This window comes from Phyllobates terribilis, unplaced genomic scaffold (assembly GCF_046119375.1).
Source record: "Phyllobates terribilis strain yellow unplaced genomic scaffold, ASM4611937v1 Scaffold_4__5_contigs__length_816908805, whole genome shotgun sequence".
Taxonomy (NCBI): Eukaryota; Metazoa; Chordata; class Amphibia; order Anura; family Dendrobatidae; genus Phyllobates; species Phyllobates terribilis.
Window position 1 is genome coordinate 798641328 of NW_027362764.1, and position 18572 is coordinate 798659899.

Below are 18572 nucleotides of genomic sequence, written 5' to 3' on the forward strand. Positions count from 1 at the left end.
AGCCAGAAACTTAAATGTATTTTATTGGGATTTTCTGTGATACAAAGTAACGAGTATTAGTGAGGAAATGATACGAGGTCACTGATTATTCTACAAATATAGATCTGACCATTGTGCCGTGCGTTAGTATTCAGCCCCCGAGTCACTACTATGTAGGACCACCTCTCACTGTGATCACTGCTGCAGTCTTTTGGGGTCTGTCTCCACCTTTCTCTGCAGTCTTTTGGGGTCTGTCTCTCCAGCTTTCTCTGCTGCAGTCTTTTGGGGTCTGTTTCTCCAGCTTTCTCTGCTGCAGTCTTTTGGGGTCTGTCTCTCCAGCTTTCTCTGCTGCAGTCTTTTGGGGTCTGTCTCTCCAGCTTTCTCTGCTGCAGTCTTTTGGGGTCTGTCTCTCCAGCTTTCTCTGCTGCAGTCTTTTGGGGTCTGTCTCTCCAGCTTTCTCTGCTGCAGTCTTTTGGGGTCTGTCTCTCCAGCTTTCTCTGCTGCAGTCTTTTGGGGTCTGTCTCTCCACCTTTCTCTGCTGCAGTCTTTTGGGGTCTGTCTCTCCACCTTTCTCTGCTGCAGTCTTTTGGGGTCTGTCTCTCCAGCCTTCTCTGCTGCAGTCTTTTGGGGTCTGTCTCTCCAGCCTTCTCTGCAGTCTTTTGGGGTCTGTCTCTCCAGCTTTCTCTGCAGTCTTTTGGGGTCTGTCTCTCCAGCTTTCTCTGCTGCAGTCTTTTGGGGTCTGTCTCTCCAGCTTTCTCTGCTGCAGTCTTTTGGGGTCTGTCTCTCCAGCTTTCTCTGCTGCAGTCTTTTGGGGTCTGTCTCTCCACCTTTCTCTGCTGCAGTCTTTTGGGGTCTGTCTCTCCAGCTTTCTCTGCTGCAGTCTTTTGGGGTCTGTCTCTCCAGCTTTCTCTGCTGCAGTCTTTTGGGGTCTGTCTCTCCAGCTTTCTCTGCAGTCTTTTGGGGTCTGTCTCTCCAGCTTTCTCTGCAGTCTTTTGGGGTCTGTCTCTCCAGCTTTCTCTGCAGTCTTTTGGGGGTCTGTCTCTCCAGCTTCCTCTGCAGTCTTTTGGGGTCTGTCTCTCCAGCTTTCTCTGCAGTCTTTTGGGGTCTGTCTCCACCTTTCTCTGCAGTCTTTTGGGGTCTGTCTCTCCAGCTTTCCCTGCAGTCTTTTGGGGTCTGTCTCTCCAGCTTTCTCTGCAGTCTTTTGGGGTCTGTCTCTCCAGCTTTCTCTGCAGTCTTTTGGGGTCTGTCTCTCCAGCTTCCTCTGCAGTCTTTTGGGGTCTGTCTCTCCAGCTTTCTCTGCTGCAGTCTTTTGGGGTCTGTCTCTCCAGCTTTCTCTGCTGCAGTCTTTTGGGGTCTGTCTCTCCAGCTTCCTCTGCAGTCTTTTGGGGTCTGTCTCTCCAGCTTCCTCTGCAGTCTTTTGGGGGTCTGTCTCTCCAGCTTTCTCTGCAGTCTTTTGGGGTCTGTCTCTCCAGCTTTCTCTGCTGCAGTCTTTTGGGGTCTGTCTCTCCAGCTTTCTCTGCTGCAGTCTTTTGGGGTCTGTCTCTCCAGCTTTCTCTGCTGCAGTCTTTTGGGGTCTGTCTCTCCAGCTTCCTCTGCAGTCTTTTGGGGTCTGTCTCTCCAGCTTTCTCTGCAGTCTTTTGGGGTCTGTCTCTCCAGCTTTCTCTGCAGTCTTTTGGGGTCTGTCTCTCCAGCTTTCTCTGCAGTCTTTTGGGGTCTGTTTCTCCAGCTTCCTCTGCAGTCTTTTGGGGTCTGTCTCTCCAGCTTTCTCTGCAGTCTTTTGGGGTCTGTCTCTCCAGCTTTCTCTGCAGTCTTTTGGGGTCTGTCTCTCCAGCTTTCTCTGCAGTCTTTTGGGGTCTGTTTCTCCAGCTTTCTCTGCAGTCTTTTGGGGTCTGTCTCTCCAGCTTTCTCTGCAGTCTTTTGGGGTCTGTTTCTCCAGCTTCCTCTGCAGTCTTTTGGGGTCTGTCTCTCCAGCTTCCTCTGCAGTCTTTTGGGGTCTGTCTCTCCAGCTTTGCCCCCTCACTCTCGCTCAGTGATTGGATGGAGACGTCTGTGATCAGTGATTTTCCCGTCTGGTCACAGATTCTCTGGGATTCGGGTCTGGACTGTGACTGCGCCGTTCACACACAGGAATATGCTCTGATCTAAACCCTCCATTGTAGCTCTGCAGGATGTTGAGAGTCGTTGTCCTGCTGGAAGGTGAATCTACGTCCCGGTCTCAGGTCTTGTGCAGCCTCTAACAGGTTTTCCTCCAGGATTGTCCTGTATTTAGCTCCATCCTTCTTCCCATCACCTCCGCCCAGCTTCCCTGCCCCTGTTGAAGAAAAGCCTCCCCACAGCAGGATGCTGCTACCACCATGTGTGACGGTGGGGATGGTGTTTTCAGGGTGATGTGAAGTGTTAGTTTTCCACCACACATAGTGTTTTACATTTAGCCCAAAAAGTTCTCCTGTGGTCTCATCTGACCAGAGCCCCTTCTTCCACATTCTGGCTGTGTCCCCTACATGGGACTTCTTATGACTTTCACAAATGGCTTCATCTTGCCACTGTTCCATGAAGGCCAGATTTGTGGAGTATACAACAAATAGTTGTACTGTGGACAGATTCTCCTCCTGAGCTGTGGATCTACAGCTCCTCCAGTGACCATGGGCCTTTTGGCTGCTTCTCTAATTAGTGCTCCCCTTGCTTGGGGTGTCAGGTTAGGTGGACGGCCATGTATTGGTAGGGTTGCAGTTGTGCCATACTCCTTCCATTTCTGGATGATGGATTGATGCTCCATGAGATGTTCAGAGCTTGGGCTATTTTCTAGAATCTAACCCTGCTTTACTCTTCTCCATAACTTTATCCCTGACCTGTCTGGTGAGCTCCTTGGTTTTCAGTTTTATCCCTGACCTGTCTGGTGGGCTCTTTGGTTTTCAGTTTTATCCCTGACCTGTCTGGTGGGCTCCTTGGTTCTCATGATGCTGTTTGATCCCTAATGTTCTCACACAAGCCTCTGAGGCCTTCACAGAGCAGCTGTACTTATACTGAGAAGAATCACACCCAGATGGATGCAATGTACTAATTATGTGCCTTCTGGGGGTGATTGGTCACTCAGGATTTTATTTAGGGGCATTAGAACACAGGGGGCTGAATACAAATGCGCCGCAAAATTTCAGATTTATATTTTACACGTCACAAATACTTGTTACTTTCTGTCGTATCACATAAAATCCATTTAGTTATGTGGATGTAATGTAAAAAAATGTGGAAAAGTTCACAGGGGTATGAAGACTTTTTCAAGGCACTGTATGTCCCTCATCTCCGACATTGATGGGAGCTTTCCTTCTCTTATCAACTGCAAGTTCTGTGCTTGCTAACGTGGATGAAAAAAAAAATGGAGTTCATGCCGAATGCCACGAGGATGTAGGTCATTAGACATGTGCAGAGAGCGATGGCATTATCCAACCACCCGATACCATGAACCCAACAGATGAACACATTCCAAGCGTTAAAGATGCCCATCACATTGCAAATCATGATATTGTTAGCAGGAATTATAATAACTGGTTTGGAAAAAGAGAGAAGAGTGGCACACCTGGGTGGAGGGATGGATGTTGGCTGGAATGTTCTTCAGACCCTTGGATCCACACTCCACGGTCATACTGTAACAGCGACACTCGGCCGGGCAGGCTTCAACACGATCGGCCAGGAATATTACAAGCGAAATAGAAACAATGATGAACGAACAATACGATGATGCCATCTTATTGGGGCTGCCAAAAGAAAAGAAGAGAAATCAAGAGGTGTACTCAATAATCCAACGACAAGAAGTCAACCCAAGAAGAGCAATCAAGAGGTGTACTCAATAATCCAACGACAAAAAGTCAACCCCAGAAGAGCAATCAAGAGGTGTACTCAATAATCAAACTACAAGAAGTCAACCCAAGAAGAGCAATCAAGAGGTGTACTCAATAATCCAACGACAAGAAGTCAACCCCAGAAGAGCAATCAAGAGGTGTACTCAATAATCAAACTACAAGAAGTCAACCCAAGAAGAGCAATCAAGAGGTGTACTCAATAATCCAACGACAAGAAGTCAACCCAAGAAGAGCAATCAAGAGGTGTACTCAATAATCCAACGACAAGAAGTCAAACCAAGAAGAGCAATCAAGAGGTGTACTCAATAATCCAACGACAAGAAGTCAACCAAAGAAGAGCAATCAAGAGGTGTACTCAATAATCCAACGACAAGAAGTAAACCCAAGAAGAGCAATCAAGAGGTGTACTCAATAATCCCACGACAAGAAGTCAACCCAAGAAGAGCAATCAAGAGGTGTACTCAATAATCCCACGACAAGAAGTCAACCCAAGAAGAGCAATCAAGAGGTGTACTCAATAATCCAACGACAAGAAGTCAACCCAAGAAGAGCAATCAAGAGGTGTACTCAATAATCCAACGACAAGAGGTCAACCCAAGAAGAGCAATCAAGAGGTGTACTCAATAATCCAACGACAAGAAGTCAACCCAAGAAGAGCAATCAAGAGGTGTACTCAATAATCCAACGACAAGAAGTCAACCCAAGGTTGTCCCCAGGCGATAGAGGGCCGGCAACAAAAATGAAAGAACTGACTCCTAGTGTTGGCTTCTGAAGTCGTTCCCAACCCCTTCCCTGCGAGAAAGTCTCGAAGCTTGAGAAAGAAGACGTAACAAAACTGAGACGGAGCTTCCTTTTAGCAGTACCCACTGCCCAGAAGAGCTGGCTCACATGGACCTTTAAGGCAACCATACATCAGGAATATTTTATGTCACATTTGCGGCCATCTTTCCAATGGAAATAACCATAATCTCAAGGAGAAAGTCTACAGTACAATATTCACCCAAGACGTCGGAGGCCTGTGAATCATCAGACACAAACTGCGGCTTTTTTTGTTAAATGTAGTAAAAGACAAACCACAAAAAAATTACAAATGAAATCATTTCACGGTCACTGACTTCCTGATGAAATATTTCTTAATTTACAGCCTCTCAAAACCGAGGGAACGGCCATGGGAGCAGAGATGTGACCTCGACAATCCATCTGACAACCCACCGTGCATGGGGGCATGAGCGCTGACGATGAGCGCTGACGATGAGAGCTGACGATGAGCGCTGACGATGAGCGCTGACGATGAGCGCTGACGATGAGAGCCGACGATGAGCGCTGACGATGAGAGCTGACGATGAGCGCTGACGATGAGAGCTGACGATGAGCGCTGACGATGAGCGCTGACGATGAGAGCTGACGATGAGAGCTGACGATGAGCGCTGACGATGAGAGCTGACGATGAGCGCTGACGATGAGCGCTGACTATGAGCGCTGACGATGAGCGCTGACTATGAGCGCTGACGATGAGCGCTGACGATGAGAGCTGACGATGAGCGCTGACGATGAGCGCTGACGATGAGAGCTGACGATGAGAGCTGACGATGAGCGCTGACGATGAGCGCTGACGATGAGCGCTGACGATGAGAGCTGACGATGAGCGCTGACGATGAGAGCTGACGATGAGCGCTGACGATGAGCGCTGACGATGAGCGCTGACGATGAGCGCTGACGATGAGCGCTGACGATGAGAGCTGACGATGAGAGCTGACGATGAGAGCTGACGATGAGCGCTGACGATGAGAGCTGACGATGAGAGCTGACGATGAGCGCTGACGATGAGCGCTGACGATGACAGCTGACGATGAGCGCTGACGATGACAGCTGACGATGAGAGCTGACGATGAGAGCTGACGATGAGCGCTGACGATGAGCGCTGACGATGAGCGCTGACGATGAGAGCTGACGATGAGCGCTGACGATGAGCGCTGACGATGAGCGCTGACGATAAGGAACGTGAAAAACAGACAATTAATCAAAAGGCGTAAAAAAGACTTGTGGACGCACAAAGATGTGAACCTGAAGTGTCATCATAAAGACATAGTATGGACCCAAGAAGAAAGAAGCAGAAAAGAAAAATACATTATAATAAACTTTTATAGAGAATTAAAAAGCAACACGAGGAAACAGCAATGAAATATTCATTGTCAGAAAGCAGAGAGAAGAAGAAAGTACAAAGTGAAGCTCTGAGCAATCTACAAAGGTTTTATTATATAAAATGTCAGTGCCACCTTGTCAAAGTTATACACCAATATAATACTACCCCATGTGTAAGAAAATGACTACTGTAACACTGCCCCTATGTACAAGAATATAACTACTATAATACTGCTCCTATGTACAAGAATATAACTTCTATAATACTGCCCCTATGTACAAGAATATAACTACTATAATACTGCTCCCTATGTACAAGAATATAACTACTATAATACTGCTCCTATGTATAAGAATATAACTACTATAATACTGCCCCTATGTACAAGAATATAACTACTATAATACTGCTCCTATGTACAAGAATATAACTTCTATAATACTGCCCCTATGTACAAGAATATAACTACTATAATACTGCTCCTATGTACAAGAATATAACTACTATAATACTGCTCCTATGTACAAGAATATAACTACTATAATACTACCCCTATGTACAAGAATATAACTACTATAATACTGCCCCTATGTACAATAATAAAACTACTATAATACTGCCCCCTATGTACAATAATATAACTACTATAATACTGCTCCTCTGTACGAGAATACAACTACTATAATACTGCCCCTATGTACAAGAATATAACTACTATAATACTGCCCCCTATGTACAAGAATATAACTACTATCATACTGCCCCTATGTACAAGAATATAACTACTATAATACTGCTCCTATGTACAAGAATATAACAACTATAATACTGCTCCTATGTACAAGAATATAACTACTATAATACTGCTCCTATGTACAAGAATATAACTTCTATAATACTGCCCCTATGTACAAGAATATAACTACTATAATACTGCTCCTATCTACAAGAATATAACTACTATAATACTGCCCCCTATGTACAAGAATATAACTACTATAATACTGCCCCCTATGTACAAGAATATAAATACTATAATACTGCTACTATGTACAAGAATATCACTAGTATAATACTGCTCCTATGTACAAGAAAATAACTACTATAATACTGCCCCTATGTACAAGAATATCACTACTATAATACTGCTCCTATATACAAGAATATAACTACTATAATACTGCCCCTATGTACAAGAATATAACTACTATAATACTGTCCCTATGTACAAGAATATAACTACTATAATACTGCCCCTATGTACAAGAATATAAATACTATAATACTGCCCCTATGTACAATAATAAAACTACTATAATACTGCCCCCTATGTACAATAATATAACTACTATAATACTGCTCCTCTGTACGAGAATACAACTACTATAATACTGCCCCTATGTACAAGAATATAACTACTATAATACTGCCCCCTATGTACAAGAATATAACTACTATCATACTGCCCCTATGTACAAGAATATAACTACTATAATACTGCTCCTATGTACAAGAATATAACTACTATAATACTGCTCCTATGTACAAGAATATAACTACTATAATACTGCTCCTATATACAACAATATAACTACTATAATACTGCCCCTATGTACAAGAATATATCTACTATAATACTGCTCCTATGTACAAGAATATAATTACAATAATACTGCCCCTATGTACGAGAATATAACTACCATAATACTGCTCCTATGTACAAGAATATAACTACTATAATACTGCCCCCTATGTACAAGAATATAACTACTATAATACTGCCTCCTATGTACAAGAATATAACTACTATAATACTGCCTCCTATGTACAAGAATATAACTACTATAATACTGCCCCTATGTACAATAATAAAACTACTATAATACTGCCCCTATGTACAATAATAAAACTACTATAATACTGCGCCTATGTACAATAATATAACTACTATAATACTACCCCCTATGTACAATAATAAAACTACTATAATACTGCCCCCTATGTACATGAATATAACTACTACAATGCTGCCCCTATGTACAAGAATATAACTACTATAATACTGCTACTATGTACAAGAATATAATTACTATAATACTGCTCCTATGTACAAGAATATAACTACTATAATACTGCTCCTATGTACAAGAATATAACTACTATAATACTGCTCCTATGTAGAACAATATAACTACTATAATACTGCCCCCTATGTACAAGAATATAACTACTATAATACTGCCCCATGTACAAGAATATAACAACTATAATACTGCCCCTATGTACAAGAATATAACTACTATAATACTGCCCCTATGTACAAGAATATAACAACTATAATACTGCCCCTATGTACAAGAATATAACAACTATAATACTGCTCCTATGTAGAACAATATAACTACTATAATACTGCCACCTATGTACAAGAATATAACTACTATAATACTGCCCCTATGTACAAGAATATAACAACTATAATACTGCCCCCTATGTACATGAATATAACTACTATAATGCTGCCCCTATGTACAAGAATATAACTACTATAATACTGCTACTATGTACAAGAATATAATTACTATAATACTGCCCCCTATGTACAAGAATATAACTACTATAATACTGCTCCTATGTACAAGAATATAACTACTATAATACTGCCCCTATGTACAATAATAAAACTACTATAATACTGCCCCCTATGTACAATAATATAACTACTATAATACTGCTCCTCTGTACGAGAATACAACTACTATAATACTGCCCCTATGTACAAGAATATAACTACTATAATACTGCCCCCTATGTACAAGAATATAACTACTATAATGCTGTCCCTATGTTCAAGAATATAACTACTATAATACTGCCCCTATGTACAAGAATATAACTACTATAATACTGCCCCCTATGTACAAGAATATAACTACTATAATACTGCCCCCTATGTACAAGAATATAACTACTATAATACTGCTCCTATGTACAAGAATATAACTACTATAATACTGCCCCTATGTACAATAATAAAACTACTATAATACTGCCCCCTATGTACAATAATATAACTACTATAATACTGCTCCTCTGTACGAGAATACAACTACTGTAATACTGCTCCTATGTACAAGAATATAACTACTATAATACTGCCCCCTATGTACAAGAATATAACTACTATCATAGTGCCCCTATGTACAAAAATATAACTACTATAATACAGCTCCTATGTACAAGAATATAACTACTATAATACTGCTCCTATGTACAAGAATATAACTACTATACTACTGCTCCTATGTACAAGAATATAACTATTATAATACTGCTCCTATATACAACAATATAACTACTATAATACTGCCCCTATGTACAAGAATATAACTACTATAATACTGCCAATATGTACAAGAATATAACTACTATAATACTGCTCCTATGTACAAGAATATAACTTCTATAATACTGCTCCTATGTACAAGAATATAACTACTATAATACTGCTCCTATGTACAAGAATATAACGTCTATAATACTGCCCCTATGTACAAGAATATAACTACTATAATACTGCCCCTATGTACAAGAATATAACTACTATAATACTGCCCCTATGTACAAGAATATAACTACTATAATACTGCCCCTATGTACAAGAATATAACTACTATCATACTGCCCCTATGTACAAGAATATAACTACTATAATACTGCTCCTATGTACAAGAATATAACTACTATAATACTGCTCCTATGTACAAGAATATAACTTCTATAATACTGCCCCTATGTACAAGAATATAACTACTATAATACTGCCCCTATGTACAAGAATATAACTACTATAATACTGCCCCTATGTACAAGAATATAACTACAATAATACTGCCCCTATGTACAAGAATATAACTACTATAATACTGCCCCTATGTACAAGAATATAACTACTATAATACTGCTCCTATGTACAAGAATATAACTTCTATAATACTGCCCCTATGTCCAAGAATATAACTACTATAATACTGCCCCTATGTACATGAATATAACTACTATAATACTGCCCCCTATGTACAAGAATATAACTACTATAATACAGCCCTCTATGTACAAGAATATAACTACTATAATACTGCGCCTATGTACATGAATATAACTACTATAATACTGCCCCCTATGTACAAGAATATAACTACTATAATACTGCTCCTATGTACAAGAATATAACTTCTATAATACTGCCCCTATGTACAAGAATATAACTACTATAATACTGCTCCTATGTACAAGAAAATAACTACTATAATACTGCTCCTATATACAACAATATAACTAATATAATACTGCCCCTATGTACAAGAATATAGCTAATATAATACTGCCCCTATGTACAAGAATATAACTACTATAATACTTCTCCTATGTACAAGAATATAACTACTATAATACTGCCCCTATGTACAAGAATATAACTACTATAATACTGCCCCTATGTACAAGAATATAACTACTATAATACTGCCCCCTATGTACAAGAATATAACTACTATAATACTGCCCCTATGTACAAGAATATAACTACTATAATACTGCCCCTATGTACATGAATATAACTACTATAATACTGCCCCCTATGTACAAGAATATAACTACTATAATACAGCCCTCTATGTACAAGAATATAACTACTATAATACTGCCCCTATGTACATGAATATAACTACTATAATACTGCCCCCAATGTACAAGAATATAACTACTATAATACTGCCCCTATGTACAAGAATATAACTACTATAATGCTGCCCCTATGTACAAGAATATAACTACTATAATACAGCCCTCTATGTACAAGAATATAACTACTATAATACTGCCCCTATGTACATGAATATAACTACTATAATACTGCCCCCTATGTACAAGAATGTAACTACTATACTACTGCCTCTATGTACAAGAATATATCTACTATAATACTGCTCCTATGTACAAGAATATAATTACAATAATACTGCCCCCTATGTACAAGAATATAACTACTATAATATTGCTCCTATGTACAAGAATATAACTACAATAATACTGCCCCCTATGTACGAGAATATAACTACTATAATACTGCTCCTATGTACAAGAATATAACTACTATAATACTGCCGCTATGTACAAGAATATAACTACTATAATACTGCTCCTATGTACAAGAATAAAACTACTATAATACTGCTCCCTATGTACAAGAATATAAGTACTATAATACTGCTCCTATGTACAAGAATATAACTACTATAATACTGCCCCTATGTACAAGAATAAAACTACTATAATACTGCTCCCTATGTACAAGAATATAACTACTATAATACTGTCCCCTATGTACAAGAATATAACAACTATAATGCTGCCCCTATGTACAAGAATATAACTACTATAATACTGCCGCTATGTACAAGAATATAACTACTATAATACTGCCCCTATGTACAAGAATATAACTACTATAATACTTCTCCTATGTACAAGAATATAACTACTATAATACTGCCCCTATGTACAAGAATATAACTACTATAATACTGCTCCTATGTACAAGAATATAACTACTATAATACTGCTCCTATGTACAAGAATATAACTTCTATAATACTGCCCCTATGTACAAGAATATAACTACTATAATACTGCCCCTATGTACAAGAATATAACTACTATAATACTGCCCCTATGTACAAGAATATAACTACTATAATACTGCCCCTATGTACAAGAATGTAACTACTATAATACTGCCCCTATGTACAAGAATATAACTACTATAATACTGCCCCTATGTACAAGAATATAACTACTATAATACTTCTCCTATATACAACAATATAACTACTATAATACTGCCCCTATGTACAAGAATATAACTACTATAATACTGCCCCTATGTACAAGAATATAACTACTATAATACTGCCCCTATGTACAAGAATATAACTACTATAATACTTCTCCTATGTACAAGAATATAACTACTATAATACTGCCCCTATGTACAAGAATATAACTACTATAATACTGCCCCCTATGTACATGAATATGACTACTATAATACTGCCCCCTATGTACAAGAATATAACTACTATAATACAGCCCTCTATGTACAAGAATATAACTACTATAATACTGCCCCTATGTACAAGAATAAAACTACTATAATACTGCTCCCTATGTACAAGAATATAACTACTATAATACTGTCCCCTATGTACAAGAATATAACAACTATAATGCTGCCCCTATGTACAAGAATATAACTACTATAATACTGCCCCCTATGTACAAGAATATAACTACTATAATTCTGCCCCCTATGTACAAGAATATAACTACTATAATACTGTCCCTATGTACAAGAATATAACTACTATAATACTGCCCCCTATGTACATGAATATAACTACTATAATGCTGCCCCTATGTACAAGAATATAACTACTATAATACTGCTACTATGTACAAGAATATAATTACTATAATACTGCTCCTATGTTCAAGAATATAACTACAATAATACTGCCCCCTATGTACAAGAATATAACTACTATAATACTGCCCCTATGTACAAGAATATAACAACTATAATACTGCCCCCTATGTACAAGAATATAACTACTATAATGCTGCCCCTATGTACAAGAATATAACTACTATAATACTGCTACTATGTACAAGAATATAACTACTATAATACTGCCCCCTATGTACAAGAATATAACTACTATAATACTGCCCCCTATGTACAAGAATATAACTACTATAATACTGCCCCCTATGTATAGGAATATAACTACTATAATACCGCCCCTATGTACAGAATATAACTACTATAATACTGCTCCTATGTACAAGAATATAACTACTATAATACTGCTCCAATGTACAAGAATATAACTACTATAATGCTGCCCCTATGTTCAAAAATATAACTCCTATAATACTGCTCCTATGTACAAGAATATAACTACTATAATACTACCCCTATGTACAATAATATAACTACTATAATACTGCTCCTCTGTACGAGAATATAACTACTATAATACTGCCCCCTATGTACAAGAATATAACTACTATCATACTGCCCCTATGTACAAAAATATAACTACTATAATACAGCTCCTATGTACAAGAATATAACTACTATAATACTGCTCCTATGTACAAGAATATAACTACTATAATACTGCTCCTATGTACAAGAATATAACTATTATAATACTGCTCCTATATACAACAATATAACTACTATAATACTGCCCCTATGTACAAGAATATAACTACTATAATACTGCCCCTATGTACAAGAATATAACTACTATAATACTGCTCCTATGTACAAGAATATAACTTCTATAATACTGCTCCTATGTACAAGAATATAACTACTATAATACTGCTCCTATGTACAAGAATATAACGTCTATAATACTGCCCCTATGTACAAGAATATAACTACTATAATACTGCCCCTATGTACAAGAATATAACTACTATAATACTGCCCCTATGTACAAGAATATAACTACTATAATACTGCCCCTATGTACAAGAATATAACTACTATCATACTGCCCCTATGTACAAGAATATAACTATTATAATACTGCTCCTATGTACAAGAATATAACTACTATAATACTGCTCCTATGTACAAGAATATAACTTCTATAATACTGCCCCTATGTACAAGAATATAACTACTATAATACTGCCCCTATGTACAAGAATATAACTACTATAATACTGCCCCTATGTACAAGAATATAACTACTATAATACTGCCCCTATGTACAAGAATATAACTACTATAATACTGCCCCTATGTACAAGAATATAACTACTATAATACTGCTCCTATGTACAAGAATATAACTTCTATAATACTGCCCCTATGTCCAAGAATATAACTACTATAATACTGCCCCTATGTACATGAATATAACTACTATAATACTGCCCCCTATGTACAAGAATATAACTACTATAATACAGCCCTCTATGTACAAGAATATAACTACTATAATACTGCGCCTATGTACATGAATATAACTACTATAATACTGCCCCCTATGTACAAGAATATAACTACTATAATACTGCTCCTATGTACAAGAATATAACTTCTATAATACTGCCCCTATGTACAAGAATATAACTACTATAATACTGCTCCTATGTACAAGAAAATAACTACTATAATACTGCTCCTATATACAACAATATAACTAATATAATACTGCCCCTATGTACAAGAATATAGCTAATATAATACTGCCCCTATGTACAAGAATATAACTACTATAATACTTCTCCTATGTACAAGAATATAACTACTATAATACTGCCCCTATGTACAAGAATATAACTACTATAATACTGCCCCTATGTACAAGAATATAACTACTATAATACTGCCCCCTATGTACAAGAATATAACTACTATAATACTGCCCCTATGTACAAGAATATAACTACTATAATACTGCCCCTATGTACATGAATATAACTACTATAATACTGCCCCCTATGTACAAGAATATAACTACTATAATACAGCCCTCTATGTACAAGAATATAACTACTATAATACTGCCCCTATGTACATGAATATAACTACTATAATACTGCCCCCTATGTACAAGAATATAACTACTATAATACTGCCCCTATGTACAAGAATATAACTACTATAATGCTGCCCCTATGTACAAGAATATAACTACTATAATACAGCCCTCTATGTACAAGAATATAACTACTATAATACTGCCCCTATGTACATGAATATAACTACTATAATACTGCCCCCTATGTACAAGAATGTAACTACTATACTACTGCCCCTATGTACAAGAATATATCTACTATAATACTGCTCCTATGTACAAGAATATAATTACAATAATACTGCCCCCTATGTACAAGAATATAACTACTATAATATTGCTCCTATGTACAAGAATATAACTACAATAATACTGCCCCCTATGTACGAGAATATAACTACTATAATACTGCTCCTATGTACAAGAATATAACTACTATAATACTGCCGCTATGTACAAGAATATAAGTACTATAATACTGCTCCTATGTACAAGAATATAACTACTATAATACTGCCCCTATGTACAAGAATAAAACTACTATAATACTGCTCCCTATGTACAAGAATATAACTACTATAATACTGTCCCCTATGTACAAGAATATAACAACTATAATGCTGCCCCTATGTACAAGAATATAACTACTATAATACTGCCGCTATGTACAAGAATATAACTACTATAATACTGCCCCTATGTACAAGAATATAACTACTATAATACTTCTCCTATGTACAAGAATATAACTACTATAATACTGCCCCTATGTACAAGAATATAACTACTATAATACTGCTCCTATGTACAAGAATATAACTTCTATAATACTGCCCCTATGTACAAGAATATAACTACTATAATACTGCCCCTATGTACAAGAATATAACTACTATAATACTGCCCCTATGTACAAGAATATAACTACTATAATACTGCCCCTATGTACAAGAATATAACTACTATAATACTGCCCCTATGTACAAGAATATAACTACTATAATACTGCCCCTATGTACAAGAATATAACTACTATAATACTTCTCCTATATACAACAATATAACTACTATAATACTGCCCCTATGTACAAGAATATAACTACTATAATACTGCCCCTATGTACAAGAATATAACTACTATAATACTGCCCCTATGTACAAGAATATAACTACTATAATACTTCTCCTATGTACAAGAATATAACTACTATAATACTGCCCCTATGTACAAGAATATAACTACTATAATACTGCCCCTATGTACATGAATATGACTACTATAATACTGCCCCCTATGTACAAGAATATAACTACTATAATACAGCCCTCTATGTACAAGAATATAACTACTATAATACTGCCCCTATGTACAAGAATAAAACTACTATAATACTGCTCCCTATGTACAAGAATATAACTACTATAATACTGTCCCCTATGTACAAGAATATAACAACTATAATGCTGCCCCTATGTACAAGAATATAACTACTATAATACTGCCCCTATGTACAAGAATATAACAACTATAATACTGCTCCTATGTACAAGAATATAACTACTATAATACTGCCCCTATGTACAAGAATATAACTACTATAATTCTGCCCCCTATGTACAAGAATATAACTACTATAATACTGTCCCTATGTACAAGAATATAACTACTATAATACTGCCCCCTATGTACATGAATATAACTACTATAATGCTGCCCCTATGTACAAGAATATAACTACTATAATACTGCTACTATGTACAAGAATATAATTACTATAATACTGCTCCTATGTTCAAGAATATAACTACAATAATACTGCCCCCTATGTACAAGAATATAACTACTATAATACTGCCCCTATGTACAAGAATATAACAACTATAATACTGCCCCCTATGTACAAGAATATAACTACTATAATGCTGCCCCTATGTACAAGAATATAACTACTATAATACTGCTACTATGTACAAGAATATAACTACTATAATACTGCCCCCTATGTACAAGAATATAACTACTATAATACTGCCCCCTATGTACAAGAATATAACTACTATAATACTGCCCCCTACGTATAGGAATATAACTACTATAATACCGCCCCTATGTACAGAATATAACTACTATAATACTGCTCCTATGTACAAGAATATAACTACTATAATACTGCTCCAATGTACAAGAATATAACTACTATAATGCTGCCCCTATGTTCAAAAATATAACTCCTATAATACTGCTCCTATGTACAAGAATATAACTACTATAATACTACCCCTATGTACAAGAATATAACTACTATAATACTGCCCCCTATGTATAGGAATATAACTACTATAATACTGCCCCTATGTACAATAATAAAACTACTATAATACTGCCCCCTATGTACAATAATATAACTACTATAATACTGCTCCTCTGTACGAGAATACAACTACTATAATACTGCCCCTATGTACAAGAATATAACTACTATAATACTGCCCCCTATGTACAAGAATATAACTACTATAATACTGCCCCTATGTACAAGAATATAACTACTATAATACTGCCCCTATGTACAAGAATATAACTACTATAATACAGCTCCTATGTACAAGAATATAACTACTATAATACTGCTCCTATGTACAAGAATATAACTACTATAATACTGCTCCTATGTACAAGAATATAACAACTATAATGCTGACCCTATGTACAAGAATATAACTACTATAATACTGCCCCCTATGTACAAGAATATAACTACTATAATTCTGCCCCCTATGTACAAGAATATAACTACTATAATACTGTCCCTATGTACAAGAATATAACTACTATAATACTGCCCCCTATGTACATGAATATAACTACTATAATGCTGCCCCTATGTACAAGAATATAACTACTATAATACTGCTACTATGTACAAGAATATAATTACTATAATACTGCTCCTATGTTCAAGAATATAACTACAATAATACTGCCCCTATGTACAAGAATATAACTACTATAATACTGCTCCTATGTACAAGAATATAACTACTATAATACTGCTCCTATGTAGAACAATATAACTACTATAATACTGCCCCCTATGTACAAGAATATAACTACTATAATACTGCCCCTATGTACAAGAATATAACAACTATAATACTGCCCCCTATGTACAAGAATATAACTACTATCATGCAGCCCCTATGTACAAGAATATAACTACTATAATACTGCTACTATGTACAAGAATATAACTACTATAATACTGCCACCTATGTACAAGAATATAACTACTATAATACTGCCCCCTATGTACAAGAATATAACTACTATAATACTGCCCCCTATGTATAGGAATATAACTACTATAATACCGCCCCTATGTACAGAATATAACTACTATAATACTGCTCCTATGTACAAGAATATAACTACTATAATACTGCCTCCTATGTACAAGAATATAACTACTATAATGCTGCCCCTATGTTCAAGAATATAACTCCTATAATACTGCTCCTATGTACAAGAATATAACTACTATAATACTACCCCTATGTAGAAGAATATAACTACTATAATACTGCCCCCTATGTATAGGAATATAACTACTATAATACTGCCCCTATGTACAATAATAAAACTACTATAATACTGCCCCCTATGTACAATAATATAACTACTATAATACTGCTCCTCTGTACGAGAATACAACTACTATAATACTGCCCCTATGTACAAGAATATAACTACTATAATACTGCCCCCTATGTACAAGAATATAACTACTATCATACTGCCCCTATGTACAAGAATATAACTACTATAACACAGCTCCTATGTACGAGAATATAACTACTATAATACTGCTCCTATGTACAAGAATATAACTACTATAATACTGCTCCTATGTACAAGAATATAACTAC

The 18572-nt window shown here is 36.6% G+C and overlaps 1 protein-coding gene across 2 annotated transcripts in view; it reads right to left on the minus strand.

Annotated features, from left to right (window-relative positions):
- The window catches only part of LOC141266097 (leucine-rich repeat-containing protein 24-like), a 241208-nt gene that overhangs the window by 6419 nt on the left and 216217 nt on the right, over positions 1-18572 (minus strand). For both annotated transcript variants that reach the window (XM_073680007.1, XM_073680008.1), the window contains one exon: positions 3554-3731. In XM_073680007.1, the coding sequence (XP_073536108.1) occupies positions 3554-3731 (178 nt within the window). The remainder of the gene's footprint in view (positions 1-3553; positions 3732-18572) is intronic.